General features: G+C 31.2%; 1 protein-coding gene across 1 annotated transcript; it reads right to left on the bottom strand.

Moving 5' to 3' along the window:
* Positions 1-325: 325 nt before the first annotated feature.
* On the bottom strand, positions 326-874 carry LOTGIDRAFT_141033 (hypothetical protein; the record flags this gene model as incomplete). Its single annotated transcript, XM_009050787.1, has 1 exon — positions 326-874. The coding sequence occupies one exon, from the start codon at positions 872-874 to the stop codon at positions 326-328; it is 549 nt and encodes a 182-aa protein (XP_009049035.1).
* Between the last annotated feature and the right edge of the window lie 17,840 nt (positions 875-18,714).

The following is an 18,714-nucleotide window of genomic DNA, read 5'->3' on the forward strand; positions in this document are numbered from 1 at the left end:
AGAGAGGGTTACACCCCTGTAATTATAGGCTATGAAGTGCTCCTGAAATATATACACCTATTTCAAACAAATGGTAAAAGAATAAATTGCATAATTGTCATACATATCATTGGCTCAATTATATAGAAGTTTTCAAATATCGGCCACCCATCACCATTTGAATAAGGATCCGTGGTGAATCAGTAAGTTCATTGAATCACAGCACAACCAATTCCATGGCCTGTAGTTTTGAGACCCAAACCTTGACCTTATGCATTAAAAAGTTCAGAAGTTTATTTAGAGAAATTAATGGCATATAGAAAGTAAAATAAATTTTCACCAGTCTTTAGGAGAAAAAGTAAGAAATGTCCACAAAAAGTTTGTGATATTGGGTATCTGAACTTGGCTGTTTCTTGCCTCTAAAACAATATGTTTCCTGCCTGTAAAAACAATGTGTTTCTTGCCTGTAAAAACAATGTGTTTCTTGTCTGTAAAAACAATGTGTTTCCTGCCTGTAAAAACAATGTGTTTCTTGCTTATAAAAACAATGTTTTTCTTGTCTGTAAAAACAATGTGTTTCTTGCCTATAAAAACAATGTGTTTCTTGCCTATAAAAACAATGTGTTTCTTGTCTGTAAAAACAATGTGTTTCTTGCCTGTAAAAACAATGTGTTTCTTGCCTATAAAAACAATTTGTTTCTTGACTGTAAAAACAATGTGTTTCTTGCCTGTGTGTTTCTTGCCTGTAAAAACAATGTGTTTCTTGCCTATAAAAACAATGTGTTTCTTGCCTGTAAAAACAATGTGTTTCTTGCCTATAAAAACAATGTGTTTCTTGCCTGTAAAAACATGTAAAAACAATGTGTTTCTTGCCTGTAAAAACAATGTGTTTCATGCCTGTAAAAACAATGTGTTTCTTGCCTGTAAAAACAATGTGTTTCTTGTCTGTAAAAACAATGTGTTTCTTGCCTATAAAAACAATGTATTACTTGCCTGTAAAAACAATGTGTTTCTTGCCTGTAAAAACAATGTTTCTTGCCTCTAAAAACAATGTGTTTCTTGCCTCTAAAAACAATCTGTTTCTTGCCTCTAAAAACAATGTGTTTCTTGCCTCTAAAACAATGTGTTTCTTGCCTCTAAAACAATATGTTTCCTGCCTATAAAACAATGCCGGTAAAGACAATGTGTTTCTTGCTTGTAATAACAATGTGTTTCTTGTCTGTAAAAACAATGTGTTTCTTGCTTGTAATAACAATGTGTTTCTTGTCTGTAAAAACAATGTGTTTCTTGCTTATAAAAACAATGTGTTTCTTGTCTGTAAAACAATGTGTTTCATGTGTGCAAAAACAATGTGTTTCCTGCCTATAAAAACAATGCCCGTAAAGACAATGTTATATATAATGCTAATTAAAATTCAGGTCAACCTTGATTCAATGTCAGACAAAGTACCAAAGTAAAATTTATTTTCTAATAAATGTCCACACTTGTGTTTGAGTCACTACTAACTAGAGGTGATGACAAGATAGCCAGTCCTTACTAATTAAAGTTACCTAAAGTAAATAACTTTCTATTAACAAGTACCTAAAGTTTGTCTTCTGTCCACCCAACTTTTATGACGTAAAATTTGTCAGTTACCTTACTCACCCTTGTAAAACAGCCCAGTAATTTGTCAGACTAACAAACTGTGTATCTTGCAGACTAACAACTGTATTATGATATCGTATGACATCCATTGAAAAAATATTACCTCTACTCTCACTTACAGGCTTGACAGTTATTTAACTAGGAATGTCACAATTATTTTTGACACCAAGCCTACTTCTTAAGTCATACACTTTTTTCCCTTGTCAAAGATAACCATGGTTTAATTTTTAGGCTGAAATTGCGGTATTACAATCTTATTGAATAGAAGTTACATTCCTTACATCTAAAAAAAAAACAAACAACGCCTACATAACCTATATAATTGTTGGGTTTAATAGCCATTTAAGGGATTGTAAAGATGTTTTTTGATGTATATCAAAGACAATGATAGCAACTTGTTGTACAACTTGATTTTACAGTCAGAAGTCTGTTGTTCTTGCAATAAAACTAGGTGTTTTGGACCTCACTATTTGGCAAAGGCCCCTATATTAGCAGTTCAAGAGTGTCCAATGTCTAAAAGATTTTAATAATGTAGCTATCACACCAGTTGTTAATAATATGTAGAACAATTGCTATATTCAGAAATGAATGTCTTGAATTTTTTATATTTTGGTGTGTCAGTTTTCTTAAACTACAGGAGTATTTGTAAGGTGTTGATTTTATAAGATTAACAAAGCTATTTAATTCAAGTCATGTATTAATGTCTTGTCTTGAACAACTATCAAACAGTAGCCTAATGACATAGTGATGACACTGGGTCAAGAAATGTTTCCTCTACCAATTAACCTATTGACCTTCTTTAAATAACCACCGGTCATCTCAGGACACTAGATCTTCTAGTTAAACAATCTGACCAGTCATAAATACTCTCTCTAAAAATAAAGGTAGGGCAGTGTAGGAAATACACTTGTTCTCAGGCAAGGGACCAGCCATTTTTTTTTAACTCAAAGCCATTTCTCCAAGTCCATTTAACATCGCTTTTTTTTTAATATCTTACTTACTTAAATAAGCATTCTCAAATAAAGATATACATATATAGACACCCACATGAATTTTCTTTTATCTTTCAGTATATATTGGACAATGTTCTAGCTTGTATCTAGATATATTGGACAATGTTCTAACTTGTATCTAGATATATTGGACAATGCTGTAACTTGTATTTAGATATATTGGACAATGTTCTAACTAGTATCTAGATATATTGGACAATGCTGTAACTTGTATTTAGATATATTGGACAATGTTCTAACTTGTATCTAGATATATTGGACAATGCTGTAACTTGTATCTAGATATATTGGACAATGTTCTAACTTGTATCTAGATATATTGGACAATGTTCTAACTTGTATCTAGATATATTGGACAATGCTCTAACTTGTATCTAGATATATTGGACAATGCTTTAACTTGCATCTAGATATATTGGACAATGTTCTAACTTGTATCTAGATATATTGGACAATGCTGTAACTTGTATCTAGATATATTGGACAATGCTGTAACTTGTATCTAGATATATTGGACAATGCTCTAACTTGTATCTAGATATATTGGACAATGTTCTAACTTGTATCTAGATATATTGGACAATGCTTTAACTTGTATCTAGATATATTGGACAATGCTTTAACTTGTATCTAGATATATTGGACAATGCTGTAACTTGTATCTAGATATATTGGACAATGCTGTAACTTGTATCTAGATATATTGGACAATGCTCTAACTTGTATCTAGATATATTGGACAATGTTCTAACTTGTATCTAGATATATTGGACAATGCTGTAACTTAAATCTAGATATATTGGACAATGTTCTAACTTGTATCTAGATATATTGGACAATGCTCTAACTTGCATCTAGATATATTGGACAATGCTCTAACTTGCATCTAGATATATTGGACAATGTTCTAACTTGTATCTAGATATATTGGACAATGCTCTAACTTGCATCTAGATATATTGGACAATGCTCTAACTTGTATCTAGATATATTGGACAATGCTCTAACTTGTATCTAGATATATTGGACAATGTTTTAACTTGTATCTAGATATATTGGACAATGCTCTAACTTGCATCTAGATATATTGGACAATGTTTTTAACTTGTATCTAGATATAATGGACAATGTTCTAACTTGTATCTAGATATATTGGACAATGCTCTAACTTGTATCTAGATATATTGGACAATGTTCTAACTTGTATCTAGATATATTGGACAATGTTCTAACTTGTATCTAGATATATTGGACAATGCTGTAACTTGTATCTAGATATATTGGACAATGCTGTAACTTGCATCTAGATATATTGGACAATGTTCTAACTTGTATCTAGATATATTGGACAATGCTGTAACTTGTATCTAGATATATTGGACAATGTTCCAATTTGCAGCTATATATTTAGTGTTAATTAAGATTTGAACAATAACCACTTTCTAACAATCTAAGAAGAATCTGCCTAAAACTGGAACTTATATCTTTAATATGCTGCAGGTGTTGACACCTGAATATTTAAATGAGAAGTTTTTATAGGTCTGTTATTTTTTACTAAGAGTATAAACGACCTGATGATCACCATGCTGAGCTTCTGGTGTAAACTGTTTTACTCTTTAACTCTTAAATGAAGCTAATAACAAATACCTCTTCTCACTCTTCCTGATAATTGACTGTGTATTTAGTTAACCATATGTTATGATAGGGTTCAGCACCATTAACATTACAGTTTCCTGGTTAACATATACAGGTTATCAAACTCTTATGGTCTTCACATGTTTAAACTTAATCTTAACTTAGGCTTTCAATTCATACACATTGCATATCCTGCATCCAAATGTTTCACTCTTTTCAAAGTTATAATATATCTATTCTTAAACCTAAAATGAACTCAGGATTTGTGCATGACTCAGCTGCAAAACAGTTGATGTTCTCTGTCTAAATATTCAACCCATTTCAAAAGTTTTATCTCTATCCTTGGACCTAATAGGAACTGATATTAGAAATGTGTTAGAAATAAATGAAGCTGTAAAACAGTTGAAGTTCTATATCCAGATGTTTAGCCTTTTGAAAGATATATTCTTTCATTGGACTGAATAGTAGGAAACAACTGTATCCAAATGGTTCAGTACTTTTTTTGTCTCTGGTAATTAGTAATTTTTACCTTTTTCAAATATTATTTTGAATATCATTATTATACAATATTCCATAAAGTTTCACATATTCTTAAGATGTTGGTAGTGGCAGATGTTACATGCAAACCAGATTATGCTTATTTTTTCGAAACACCTGATGGTACTTTTCTTTGGAGTCTACTATGCAACTTTTATACTCGATTTCGCAATACTTTGGACAAGATTTTGATTAACGGAATTGTCTTACTTGTTCAGATTTTTATTATATAGATGTTACTGTCACACTTTTAACAACCCTTCAACACAGCATTGTTTGGTTGTCATGAATTCATTCATATTAATGGAGCCCAAACATATTTATGTCCACTGTATTAATTATGTACTAATAATAAGAAGAAACACTATTGAATACAATTTACTACCAGCATTCTCCTAGAAACATGTTCAGAATCTCTATAAAATCATGATTTATGTTGATTGGGTCTGCATGATGTGATTTATTTTGAATTGCAGGGGAAACTATGTAAACAGTACCAGGAATTGAGTTGGACAAGGACATATGGAACCAATGTGTAAAATAGGACATTTTTGCCTGCAAAGTCAAATTACTGCCAATATGCTGCTTGCAATATGTTCAGAAATTCAACATTATTATGATTTTGATTTAAATATAAAAACAGAAGCTAAAAAATCATGTGGTTACTCAGGAGTTTCACGCTATGCGATATGCAGACAACTGACCTATTTTAATCTGTGTGATTTATGTTGATTATGTCTACATGATTTGATTTCTTTCCATAATTTGTCCTTTTTTAATAAAAATAGATTGTTTTTGTGAAACTATTTTTTTGACTGTGTTTTTCTAGTAGTATATTTAATATATAAGTATATATATATATCTATTTATATTTTGACTGGAGTGATGTATCTATATATTGTACAGATTAAATGAATTAAATGAACTGGTTTTCATATTGAAATTGGCATAACATAATATATAGAAAAACATTGTAATAAGTTTCAAACCTGTAAAAATATAATTAAGCCGTATGCACTGAAATTTAAGAGGATTTGTCTGGGCTAATTTTCGTTATTACACATCTTTGAAATGAGACGTAAAATTATAAACAATATTCAGAAGGTGTAGATCAATTTTCAAACACAAGACGCTGGTTGATTTACACAATTTTCTTGTTTTTCAAGATAAATTTCTGTTTATAGATTTGGTTTTGGAAGAATTCCAGTCAAAATTTCTTAATGCTATTTTATTCAGCTCATTATTGCATCAGCTTTGTACTTTTAGCCAAATCAAAAACACATTTTCCCCATAATACAGAAGTTGGACAAACTGAGAAATAATCAATTGGTGGTATAGATTAATATCATCTGTTTAATCTTGGGATGAAAATCAGGTCTGATACCAATATCTCAAATTTAAGGAATTAATTTTGGTTCTCTGTTTTAATAACAGACCTGTAGACAAAGGCATACATCATTCAATGATATTTTTAAAATCGAAATGTATCTATATCAATGGTGATTTATACTGTTAATATATTTAGAATTTTCACGATATAACGTAAAGAGCAACTCATCTTATTCATTTTTAGACAGATCTTTCATTTTCTAATTTTATTCTGATATAAAAAAGCCAGGGTTTTCAACCTTTTCCTTTCTATTATTACCCCATTCAGAATTCTCGATTGATTGTATTACCCCAGACACCCTCCTCTCCCCCTATAAATACTTACTGTTTTGTAATTTTTTCTTCTTTTTTCCCTGCATACTTTTTATTACGAAGAATGTAGCCTGTTTGATTGAATGACTTAAACTATAATAGTCCACAAAATTTAATTGGAGCTTCATAATCTCAAACAATTTCAAAATTCTTCCAGGTTAAAAAACCCCTGTGATTTAAGTTTTAGATTTACTAGGTTTAATAATGTAATATAGATTGAGTTTCTTATATTATTAAACACTTATATCAGATTTTAAATTGAAAATATATTATTATACTGACTGGCTTAATATTTCTCCATGGCACCAAAACATTTTCCATGATTTATAAGCATGAGTCTATAAGAACCTGTGTACTTTCAGGCAAATAGTTTGAAAAACAAACCAACTAACAACATAAACTCTATGGACTCTGTAAAGAGATGCCAAAGATTTGATAAATCTTGTAGAAGGGGAGGTATCAGGTGTTCAATTAGAGTTAGCATGTCCTGTCTTGCTAATGATATTTGCCATAGCACCATTATAATAGAGCTCAATTTCAACAATAATTGTTAAGAGTCAGGAACGTAAAGTTAACAAGTTGAAGTATTAATGCAAGGAAACTGATACTGAACTTCCACTGTAATTTAACTAGTTACAGAACACCATGTGATTCTGGTTAATAGCTTGCTATCATTCTGCTTTAACCTCTCTCTAATGTCAGGCTATTTCGACCTTTGGCTTCTACCTCAACTCTCTAGTATCACAGAATGCAGCAATTTGATTGGATTGTACGCCAGAAAATACAACCAATCAGAGCCTTTGACAGAAAGACTGTAAAAATTAATGCTCTAATAGCTTGACAATGTGAAGATGTACAGCTAGAAGCCTTTGGACATATCATTAGTGTTTTGAGTTTTTCCGCCTGTCTGTTGAATGCAGACAATTAAAACAGTTAATTGAAAAAAAAAGTCATGAAGATTGCTGAAGTTGCTGTAAAATGCACTTGATAATACCTGGAGGTGACCATAAGAGATGTTGTAATAACTGGCAAGCTAATGTTAGAATTCTATTATAAACTCTTGACAGATATCTAGGAGCTTCAAACCAACAGCTCCTGGCCGTGTCTGCTGAATTCTTCAGATCATAATAGTATTCGATCACCTACGCAATTATATTAACGAACATTTTAAATATCAAACTAAACTAATTATTGCTCATGTCCCCCAACAAATCATTATCCTTACCATACATCATATATATAATTAGTGTCGTCCTGTGACATGAAATCTTGTTAAAAGATTACTCAAATAGCCTAGTAATTATTTAATAAGCACAGATATCATTCTGCTGTGACTCTAGGCAAGAAACATTAAGTAAAATGACTTGGGGTAAAGTTTCAGTCTCTGTCTGGTGGAATCAGTTTTAATCAAGTCTACTACATTAATAAAGTCATTATCTACTGTTTACTTAGGATGGTACACATTGCAAGTTTCACTCAGTTTCATGTCTGAATTTTTCTGGATATGTAAAGTACCATGCAACTAATATAACTCATCTATCTAAGAATGCAATGAAAATATCTTGTTGGTATTTAAACATAATGAATAAATAATAAAAACCTGAAGATGAATTATTTTCAAAACATTCCGAGGTACTCATGGATTTCAAAGGTAATCTATAAATTACATGGATTTATCTTTTTGTATATTTCCATGTTATGAGGTTATTTTATAGCTTATTTAGCTTCAACTCCACTATGTGTATCAGTTGTGTAGCTTTTAAAAAATTTTGAATTGCATTTAGATTAAAACTTAAGGCTTCTGTTCCAAAATTTATCACAAAAACACAGCAGTGAAAATATTTCAATATGTCCCCTATCAGCCCTGCAGGCTCAGTATTTATGTTATTGTTTGTTTCAGACATGCTCCATAGAGCTAATAATAGAGTATTTATCTATTTGAAGAGTTCCACTCAGAAAGCGTGTGCTTGTGATTTGTGTCTGTATTAAAATCAATATACATCAGTAATTCATTAAATCTGTTTAATATCAATCAACTATTAATATTATTTATTTTCATTGGTCACGGATGAGATAGTGTTAACAAAGGTTCAAGTGGACACGTTAATTACTGTCCTTTATCTTTCTGAGTTATCATTTAATACCACAAGCTTCTACTCTTCAACTTGAACTTCTTCTGAAATACTCTACATATAAATAGTCACCACAACCAATCATTCAGACTGGAATAATTCCTTCTCTTCACACCATTCAAGAGCTTTTCATTTAAATTTTGTTGATTGATTCACAGAATTGCGGAAATGATAGCAGACAAACACAAAGGCTGAGCTTCTCAATATGACTATGGCTTCTACAGGAAGTTCTTCAAACACTTCATTTCCATGCAAAGAAGATATTATTAACTTTTGCATATCTAATGAAATTCTGTGAAGAGGCAAGATATTGACATACATATTTCATTATTTCTGAGTTTATATGTTGAATACAGATGTTAAAATATTGAAAATATCTGTTGTGCATGTATAAAATTACCAGTACTAATTTCAGATAATTTATTTAGTAAAATTCATGATTAAATTCAAACATCAAACCTGGTTGTTTGAAGTTTCTAACTTCATGTTTTTAAGATTATTAAGTGTCAAAAATTCAAACCCCATTCTGACCTTTAAAAGAACAAACCACCTGGGTTGTATTTTGATTCTAAACCTTGATTCTTGTAGAGAAAATATAGTTAAAATAGACACAAATAAAAAGCTTTTTGTGAGTGGGAGCCATTTAGATTTATCAGCTAATTCTTTCCACCAGTAGAATTGGGAAGCTCTTACTAATTCCCCCATCTCAGCAAATAAATCCATCTTATTCTTCTGTACAAAGCTAATGGTAAAACTATCACACTCATCTTTAATAGTGAATTAGTCTCTATCTTCACCAACATACCAGTACAAATTCAATAAATTAAGATCTTCTCTATCCTAAATCTTCTTTCTTGTCAAATAAATTGCCAGTAATTATTCCAGTGGTAATGCTCCATGCCTCATTTACATATCTTGCGAATACTAATTAGTCCTTTTTTTGACTAGTAAATTGGGATAAAACAAGGCAATAAAACTGAAATACTGAATATAAGGAAACAATTGACTACACTTAAAAGGTTAGCAACTATTCCACTTGAAAAGCTCAATGCTTCATTTGCATATCTTGTGAATACTAATTAACAATTATTTTGAAGGTTAAATTTAGAAAAATTATGTAACAGAATATATAAATCTTAATAAAAATAGGGGAACCTGCTCTCTTAAAGACATCTAATGAAATGAACAATCATGTAAAGGGCAACAGTCAAATAAGTTTATTACCCCACACATTCTGCTTCAACCATTTGCCAATATCTGAATGTCTTCTGAACAGAAAACTCAGTAGTAGTAACTTTCTTTTAACTTGAAACTTAGATTATATCTCAGAGCACTTGAACACTTCTTGAAGTTACCAAAACAATAGGTTTAATGATGGTTTCAGGTAATTATACTAAAAATATACAACATGTCAGGCACCATTTTAGTGCATCCTGCCCGTCAAGTCTATCAGTAGTCTTAGAATTAATTTATGGTGTCTATTGACTGAATAGGAATTCAATAATAGTGATAAAATAGATTTGTCGATTATTTGAGTTTAGTTTAGTACTGACTAAAGTTACTATTGATATTCCTGAAGTAATATAGTAAGATGATTTGACGACTCAAATGTAAATATCAATGTTCCTGGTGATTGTAAATAAAATGAGAAAAGAGTTAATCTTTAGATAAATAAAATTTCATATTCTTTCCTCTATTTTGATAGGAAAAGCAATCTGCTTGTGAGGATTGAAAATGCTACTTAAGGAAGTCTGAATGACAAGAACTTAATGATGCCACATGTAGGAGTGAGTGGAAATTGAAAAGTTGTAGAGAAAGTACTTGTGTTCAAGAGGTTTTTTAATACATTCTATTCTCTAGTATTTATAATAAACAGTCTACAGTCCAACCAAACAATCATTTAGTTCATACAAAAATCTCTTTCCGCTCAAGCAATTACAACTAAGGCTTCCATGACAAAGGTTTTTGCCTTTACATGGCAGCAGTTATAGAGGAATCATTCATTTAGGCTTCTGTTCTCGTATATTGAATGTGTCATCTGCCTTTAGACTGGACATTATTTCTAATTCAGTGTATTCCTGCCCAAGACTTACTCGGATGACTATTAAATCAGACAACCAGACCTCCTTTCTTCAATCCACCTCTGCCCTGATAATAAAATATATATCAACCAAAATTAAAAGTACATGCCACCATCAATCAAATCATAAAGCAAATATAGCATCAGTATCATGCTAGGTCTATAGATCAACAAAGACAGCTTAGTTCTTGAAAACTGCAAGAGGTTAGACCAGAAACTTGTACATTGCTAGCAAATTTGGAACTATATCAGGGAAATGTGACATTTGTTGGAAGTTGGTCACTAAAGACAAAACATTAACTGAACATATTTCTTTTAACTAATTCATCTTAGGTGCTATTTTCTATTCTATTGGGTTGAGCTATAAAGAGGGACGAATGTAATTGTTTTACAAAATAAAACATTTTACTTCAAACCATGGCCTATATTGCTTTTTGAATGGAATAAAACTGTTTAATTTCCCAAACAGTGATATAAAGGTATGAAGAGTCTGATACTTGTGAAATATAAACCTATTGAGAGAAGATGACTGACATTCATTATAAGGAACTTATTAAGGAGACTAAACCATGTCAAGTGATCATAACGATGATGACTATCATATCGCTGACCTACTGAAGCCATGCCAAGATCTTAAATTGATCAGGTATACCATGATTATACATGATCCTAAAGATTCAAGGGACCATACACATCCATGAACATCCTTAAAACCATTACTGCATGAGATCATCTCTGAGATCATAATCAACAATGGTTCCCTGGGCACAAGTGAGATAGAGAACACCCAATAAGATCTGTAACATCTTTAAAGGCCTTGAACATACATCAGATCTAAGCATCCATAAAACCATGAACATACATCAGAGCTAAGCATCCATAAAATCATGAACATACATCAGATCTAACCATCCATAAAATCATGAACATACATCAGATCTAAGCATCCATAACACCATGAACATACATCAGATCTAAGCATCCATAAAACCATTGAGAGCTCTTGTATTTAAGAGAGATCTGGATGTGATCAAAGAAACAGTTCATTTCAATCATAAATCTTCCCTTGTCAAATGGATCATCAATATTATTTTTGTAATGTGCAATGGCTCATTTGACAATTTCAGACAGAAGATTGCCTATATCAAGCCTTATTTGTTCAAGTCTGTTGATCAAGACAATTCCAATGATATAAGTAATAACCAATTTCATGCAAACAAATTTCTAGATGAGGCTGATTATTAGCCTTGAATATATGTACATAGTCTTCAGAAGTAATAGAACTGCACGAAAAATTACATAATCCCTTCAAATATACCTGAAACTAGAGATTTTAATAGCCAGCTATGAACAATATTATTGAATAGTTTAGCTAGAAAAAAGGTGACCGTTACTGAGATGAAGTTATGATTGGTCAAACTGATGGTGAATCTGTCCCTTTAAGATGATGACAATGCACTTGGCAGCAACTTTCAGACTCTGAGACTACAAATTTAAATCTTATCCTGCTAGCTTTGGGGATTGGCTCCATTCTTCATTACCATTATCATTTATAAAGCATGCAAATTCAGAAATTTAATTTAATGTAGAAATATTGAATTTAATGTCTTGTTATCTAAATTTTCCAGTCCACTTCAAATACACATCTACTCAAAAACATATAATTTATTTGGCACAAAACTTGCCATGATTGGCAATTATAATTTAACATTAACAAGACCAACCCATTGTTTGTTCTGTGATAAAAACCACACTGCACATTGATGATGATTGGCAAACAATCTCATGTTTTATGCAGTGTTTGACAAGAAAATTAACCATTTCCCTGTTTTAAAGTCTAACAATCTCACTGTACTCAACTGAGTTGACAAATGCATTCTGGATAATTAACTATGAAGATGTCAGTTGAATTTCAATGACCTTTAAAACAAGTTTTTCTTGGGTTTGTCCACTTTAACAAACCTTTATAATCAAATATCAAATATATTTTTAAGGAAGCTGAAATAATTTGTATCATGATATTTTCAGTATTTCTGCAGATGTCACACAGAAAGATGGAAGAAAAATAAGGTTTTACCAAAACACTATGAAGTATAAGACAATAAGTGTTGAAATATGGTTATGAAATATGGGAAAATAAAAGTTATAGTGAATAAAAACAAGAGTAAAAGAAAGATGTTAAAACCTCATCACTTGCAGTAAGACATGTTAAAGAATGAAAGAAAATGTGGTAACAGTTATAAAGATATTGGACTAATCAGTTCCCATTTGTTTTTGTCATTATTCTTAACAAAATCACACTTCAAACAAATTGGATAATTATTTTTAAGTGCTTTTTAAATTCTTCCATCAAACACTTGGCCATGTTGTAATTAGTCTATTATTTGTCTTTAAACCAGCTGAAAATCTCACATTATCTAATCCCAAGTTACTTCAGTGCTTTTCAAGTCTATGTTAACATCGAAAAAAAATATCCCTTTTTCTTACTACAGTAGTTTCAAGATGTGTGGTTGTAACCTTGTATATACAGAATGTCTGTAATTAAATCTTCAATCTTTGAAGAGAAAGCCTAAAAAAGAATATATTTATCCTTTGAGCACTGTGTTTTATCACGACATTATCACTATCACAAAGGTCTTAAGTGTTATATGTTGCATTTGTGATAGTGACATCATAACACACTAAGTATTATTAGAATTGCAAGAACCAAAGATGTCTGATTAAAAATTGGAATGGAGTAAATCAATGCTAATAGTCTTCCCAATATACAGAAGTAACTTAACTCTTTGAACACTGAGTGTTAAGAAACAAAACTGTCAATTACCCTTATAAAGACTTTATGTGATACATGCTGTGCACATAAAAGATCCATTGACAGTTGGAAATGAAAAAGAGTAGGCCAATTCCACTTCCCTGGTAAAATTTGCCTCATTACAGTCTACTGCAGCCCATCTTCATTAACCCTTTAGGTGCAGAAAAGTAGGATGTAAAACTCCAGTCATTTCATTTCTTTTACACCAGCCAGATATATAGCACATAATAATGAGGCAACGTATTTAACAGGTAATTATGTGGCCAGGTAGTGCTGCAGCTAGTGGTTACCGACCTTATTATTCACTATATCTGAAACCATATCCTAAATACAGAATCAACCGAATAGGAACACAAGTTTTGTCTTGTCATAACATGGGCATTGATGGTCTCTGGTGAGAACTCTTTGACTTGGAAGCACTTGAATTCTAAATTATTTGAAAAAACATTCCATGCATGTAAAACCATCACACGAGAAGAAAATAAAAAGTATTTGATTGAATAATATGTGTTTGAAGAATTCCACACACCTATAATTTAGAAAAAGAAAAACTTCTCACAAGTCAATTACATACAGGAATGATTTCCTACATGCAAAAAACTCATTTAGCCATTTTGTGTTGATGCATTATTCATCAATAATAAATGTTAAATGGTGGAATTTTCTACTGGTCAGTAATTAAAGGCTGGAGTCAAAACAGTTTGAATTCTAAGCAAGTCTGTTTTACCCGGACGATGTTTGAATTTCTTTACTTGTCTATTATTAAATGAAATTGTGTGCAGCTCTGGGTATTTTATAATGTAACCTATTTTAAACAATAATTTAGCTATATGATGTTTTTAATCCAACAGTAAAATATTATCAAAACAGGACTTAACCAAATCCAGACAGACTATAGACATCTCATCCTATCATCAATCAAGGAATATCAATTTGGAGAATGATCTGTCTGAGGTCTCTCTAGCTTATTAAATTTTTTCATGTAAAATATTATAGAGGTAGACAAAATATTTTGTTACCTTTCTTTCTTCAAGTCTTTTCTTTGTCTTATCATCTAATTCCTTAAATAAAAAAAATAAAAAAATGTAATTTTAATATACATCATAAAGGACTAAATATGAGCATAATCGATTTGTACGACAATCTTTAACTAGCCTACAAATGCCAATTCTATAAAATGTCTCTTAATGTCATTAACTGTAACCACAAGAAACCATTACATGTAAATACCAGCAACCTTAATTGTTAGAAACATCTTTAATATTGCCAGAAATCTTTTAATTCATTCAAAAGAACCTTTAACTGACAAAAATCTTTGCATGCAACTGCTAGAAACCTTTAAAGGTAATAACCAGAAACTTAGCTGTAACTGACAAAAAACCTTCAAATTCATCAAAAATTCTTTAAAGGAACAACCAAAAATCATTAAAGGGACACGTTCACCATTCATTTGAACAATCAACCTTGATCTCAGAAACAAATTTTTTTTAGCTATGCTAATCAGTAACAGTGTTCACATCTCACTGTTTAAATTTGGGCCTTCAAATCCATGTGTATACAGAATTATCGGCATTTGAAAAAAAAAAACAATTTTCAAATTCACAGTTAACATTAGGTTACAAAACAACAATGAAACTGTATTACTATCTGTCCGGAGAGAGACATTAGATTAAATATTACTTCTCTCTGTGAGTAATATAATAAAGTTCTATTGAATAATAGTACTAGTTTATTAGATTAGTAAGAATATAGTTATTGACCAGGTTTAGTAACACTACTATCTTCTATTTATTAGTAGATTCCATCACAATGATCTGTATAGAATGATATAACATAGTACTTCTGGAGTAATGAAGCTCGACAAATTTGACAAGACAGGCTTTTCTCGCATTCTCTGAAAGGTGCTGGTTGGATAACATACAAAATGTCACATAATCAGCACTAATAATAACATCCTCTGTTGACAAAAGCAATCAACAGAAGACAACTAAATAGTTTCCAAACACTGCCAAACCATCCAATTGATCCAGATCCTACCTTAAACTACCACAATTACATTCAACTACCTAGTCCACTATATCAGTCAGCTGGAAGCAGATGTCCACTTGCTATCTACAAACAACTACCTAGTCTGCAATATCAGTCAGCTGGATGCAGATTTTAATTTGTCATCTACCAACAACAACCTTGTCAGTGATATCAGCTTCTTCTGGAAGCAGACATTAACTTGTCATCTACAAACAACTACCTAGTCTGCAATATCAGTCAGCTGGAAGCAGATTTTAACTTGTCATCTACCAACAACAACCTTGTCAGCGATATCAGATTCTTCTGGAAGCAGACATTAACTTGTCATCTACCAACAACTACCTTTCCACAATATCAGTCAGCTGGAAGCAGAGGTTACCTTGTCATCTACCAACAATTACCTAGGCCTTGATATCAACTTCTTCTGAAAGCAGATATTTACTTTTCATTATAACTACCTAGTCCTTGATATCAGTTAGCTGACACAGCCTATTGACACATAGTGGTATCAGGTGTCTTAAAATGTAACAGGGCAAGCATACCCTGTGTAAATGACAAGATAAGCATTTGGTCAAGGTGAAAATGATGAGGTTGATACTGTTGGCCTACTGGTCTTATGAATCAGGAACACATGTAGCACTACTAAATGGAATAAAGAATAAATGAAGAATATTAGCCAGCAATCATATGGTGGTGTCAGAGGTCTCACAATGTGAAGAGAAAGCATACCCCATATGAATAGCTTTGAAATGTTGGGATTAATACTCTAAGAAAACTGTTCTTAGTTGGGTTCATGAAGTTCGTGGAATTAATGTTGAAGCATAACTGAATTAGCAAAACATTCTCAGAATAAACATGTTGAAATTCCACTTTGTGCTTTGAACTGAATCTGTATTGAAGTATTCAAGGTAGTCAAAGAGAAGTTGTAAGGAAAAGATGTGATTAACAGCATCTGTATAAAAGAAAAAGAGAAGAAGTGATTCTCGGAGGACAATCTTGGATCAATTGTTACATAATATAATCAAATCAACCATTGAACCTTACCATTATATAGTGTCTGTTAAATAAATAGGCTTTACCCTCAGGATTATTGGTGTTAACTAATCAAATTATACGCTTATCTGATGTTTAATACATAGACATGCTAGGACAAATTTCTGATCACAACTCATTTTCTTAATATCCCCTTGACAAGTGCCAGACACAGTCTATATCTGCCAGCTTTACTAATTTAACTTGAGTTTAAATGACATTTACACACTTGCCAGTGGTGATACTATATTTTGGTTTTAATGAATATTTTATTTATTTAAATTATACATTTTTTTTTTAATTTTCACAGAATATAAATAAGGTTTTCATTAACAAGATGCTATTCCATTATCACCACATTACTATATTTCAGGGTGCAGGGATATCAGGGATACAATGTTAACAAGAAGCATTAAAAAGAAGACAGAAGACAGAAGATAAAAGCTTTTCTGATTACTACTAAAATTGACAAATAAAAAAATTATTATATAACATATTAATCATAGAAAGTATTTTTTTTCAAGGTTCATTCTTCTCAGAATCTTTCCAATCTAGTGTCAAAGTTTGTGTGTGACAAATTCAAATAAAAGTAAACAAAGAAATGGTTGCATGCATTGGTAAAAAAAATTATTTGCCTCAATTAACAAATTAGACAGCTGGATAATGAAACACAATAAAAGTTGATTTTTATGCCAATTCTGTGGTGGAGAAAAAGGTCAAGAGTAATTTGTGAGATTGGATACATATAATACTGCATAAAATTTACATTATTACATTCCTTGCAGACATGTATAACATATTTTATAACAGTAAAATAGTTAATCTAAACAGTTACACTGTACAACAAAACACGTTAAAAATCTCATGACTGTTGAAAGTTGAAATAAAGCAGGCTAATGCAGCTGTACTGGCAAAATTTCCTACATTATACTCTGGCGTAACCTGCCCTTTTACTTCCAATCAATATAAATTTATCAGTTTGCACTTATATTGTTCTTTAAATATTTGCTCATTAATATAGGTAAAAATAAGATTTCATTTTACAAATTAGCTGTAGATAATTGTTGCCTAGCAACATATAATAAAATTATTGCAGGTTGTCTATGGTTTTATTAAAAGACTAATTAGCAAGATGCAGCATTCTATAATCATGTTTTATAAAATCTTTAATAATTAGTTCAATCAATCGTCATCCAGGTCTTTCAGAATTGTAACCATCAACCTCATTACAGCATTTTCTACGTTCAAAAAGGACAAAAATGTCAGTGATGTCCTAATTATACATCATAAATAATAATCAATACACAGACAAAATAATTCAGCTGTTCTTTCATCTCTGTTATCCAGTCTGATAAGGTGTATTTTAGGAAAAGTTTGTCTAATTGGATAAATTTTATAAAACAAAAACATCCGTTAATTTTTATCCCATTACCCCATACCGTGATACGTATTGTATCATGATATGATTGCCGATACCCAGCACTAGGTTATATGTAGGGGCTTATTAAGGACCTCAGAAATGTCAAACGGGGCTCACAACACCAGACACTGACTCTTGAATGTTTTCAAATATTTCAAACTTCATTTCTTAAAATAATTTCATCCTCTAAAGAATAACATAACATAATCTTACATGTGTATTTATCAAATATACCATATATATCTATATTATTTTTTTTCTAAAGCTCAAATATTTAGGTTTAGACATCAGAGAAAGTCAGTGTAAAATGAACTTTAAGGTAGTAAAAAGAAGCAGTAGTATGTTAAATAAGTTTACTGACTACAGAACATGTTACTATCAGTGTCTGTTAAGTTTTTTTTCAGTATTTTCAGAAGTTATATTTCATTTGCCTCTCAGTATATAACTACCAATATTAACAAATAGATCATGGAGCAGCACATGTAATGAATGATCTGGAACGGAATGGGTCACCTTGGTTCATAGCAAACTATTACCAGTATTTACAAGCTGGTAGTAACAATAAATCTTTGACCAAAAGATAGAAAAGATGTTCAGAATGATATGTGTTATCAGAGACTGAAAGAGAACTTTTCTTATTGAATACCAATTAAGGGATTAAGGAAATTGGCCAGGACAGCCTTGGTTCATTATTATTCATT

Source organism: Lottia gigantea (genome assembly GCF_000327385.1).
Source record: "Lottia gigantea unplaced genomic scaffold LOTGIsca_155, whole genome shotgun sequence".
Classification (NCBI taxonomy): domain Eukaryota; kingdom Metazoa; phylum Mollusca; class Gastropoda; family Lottiidae; genus Lottia; species Lottia gigantea.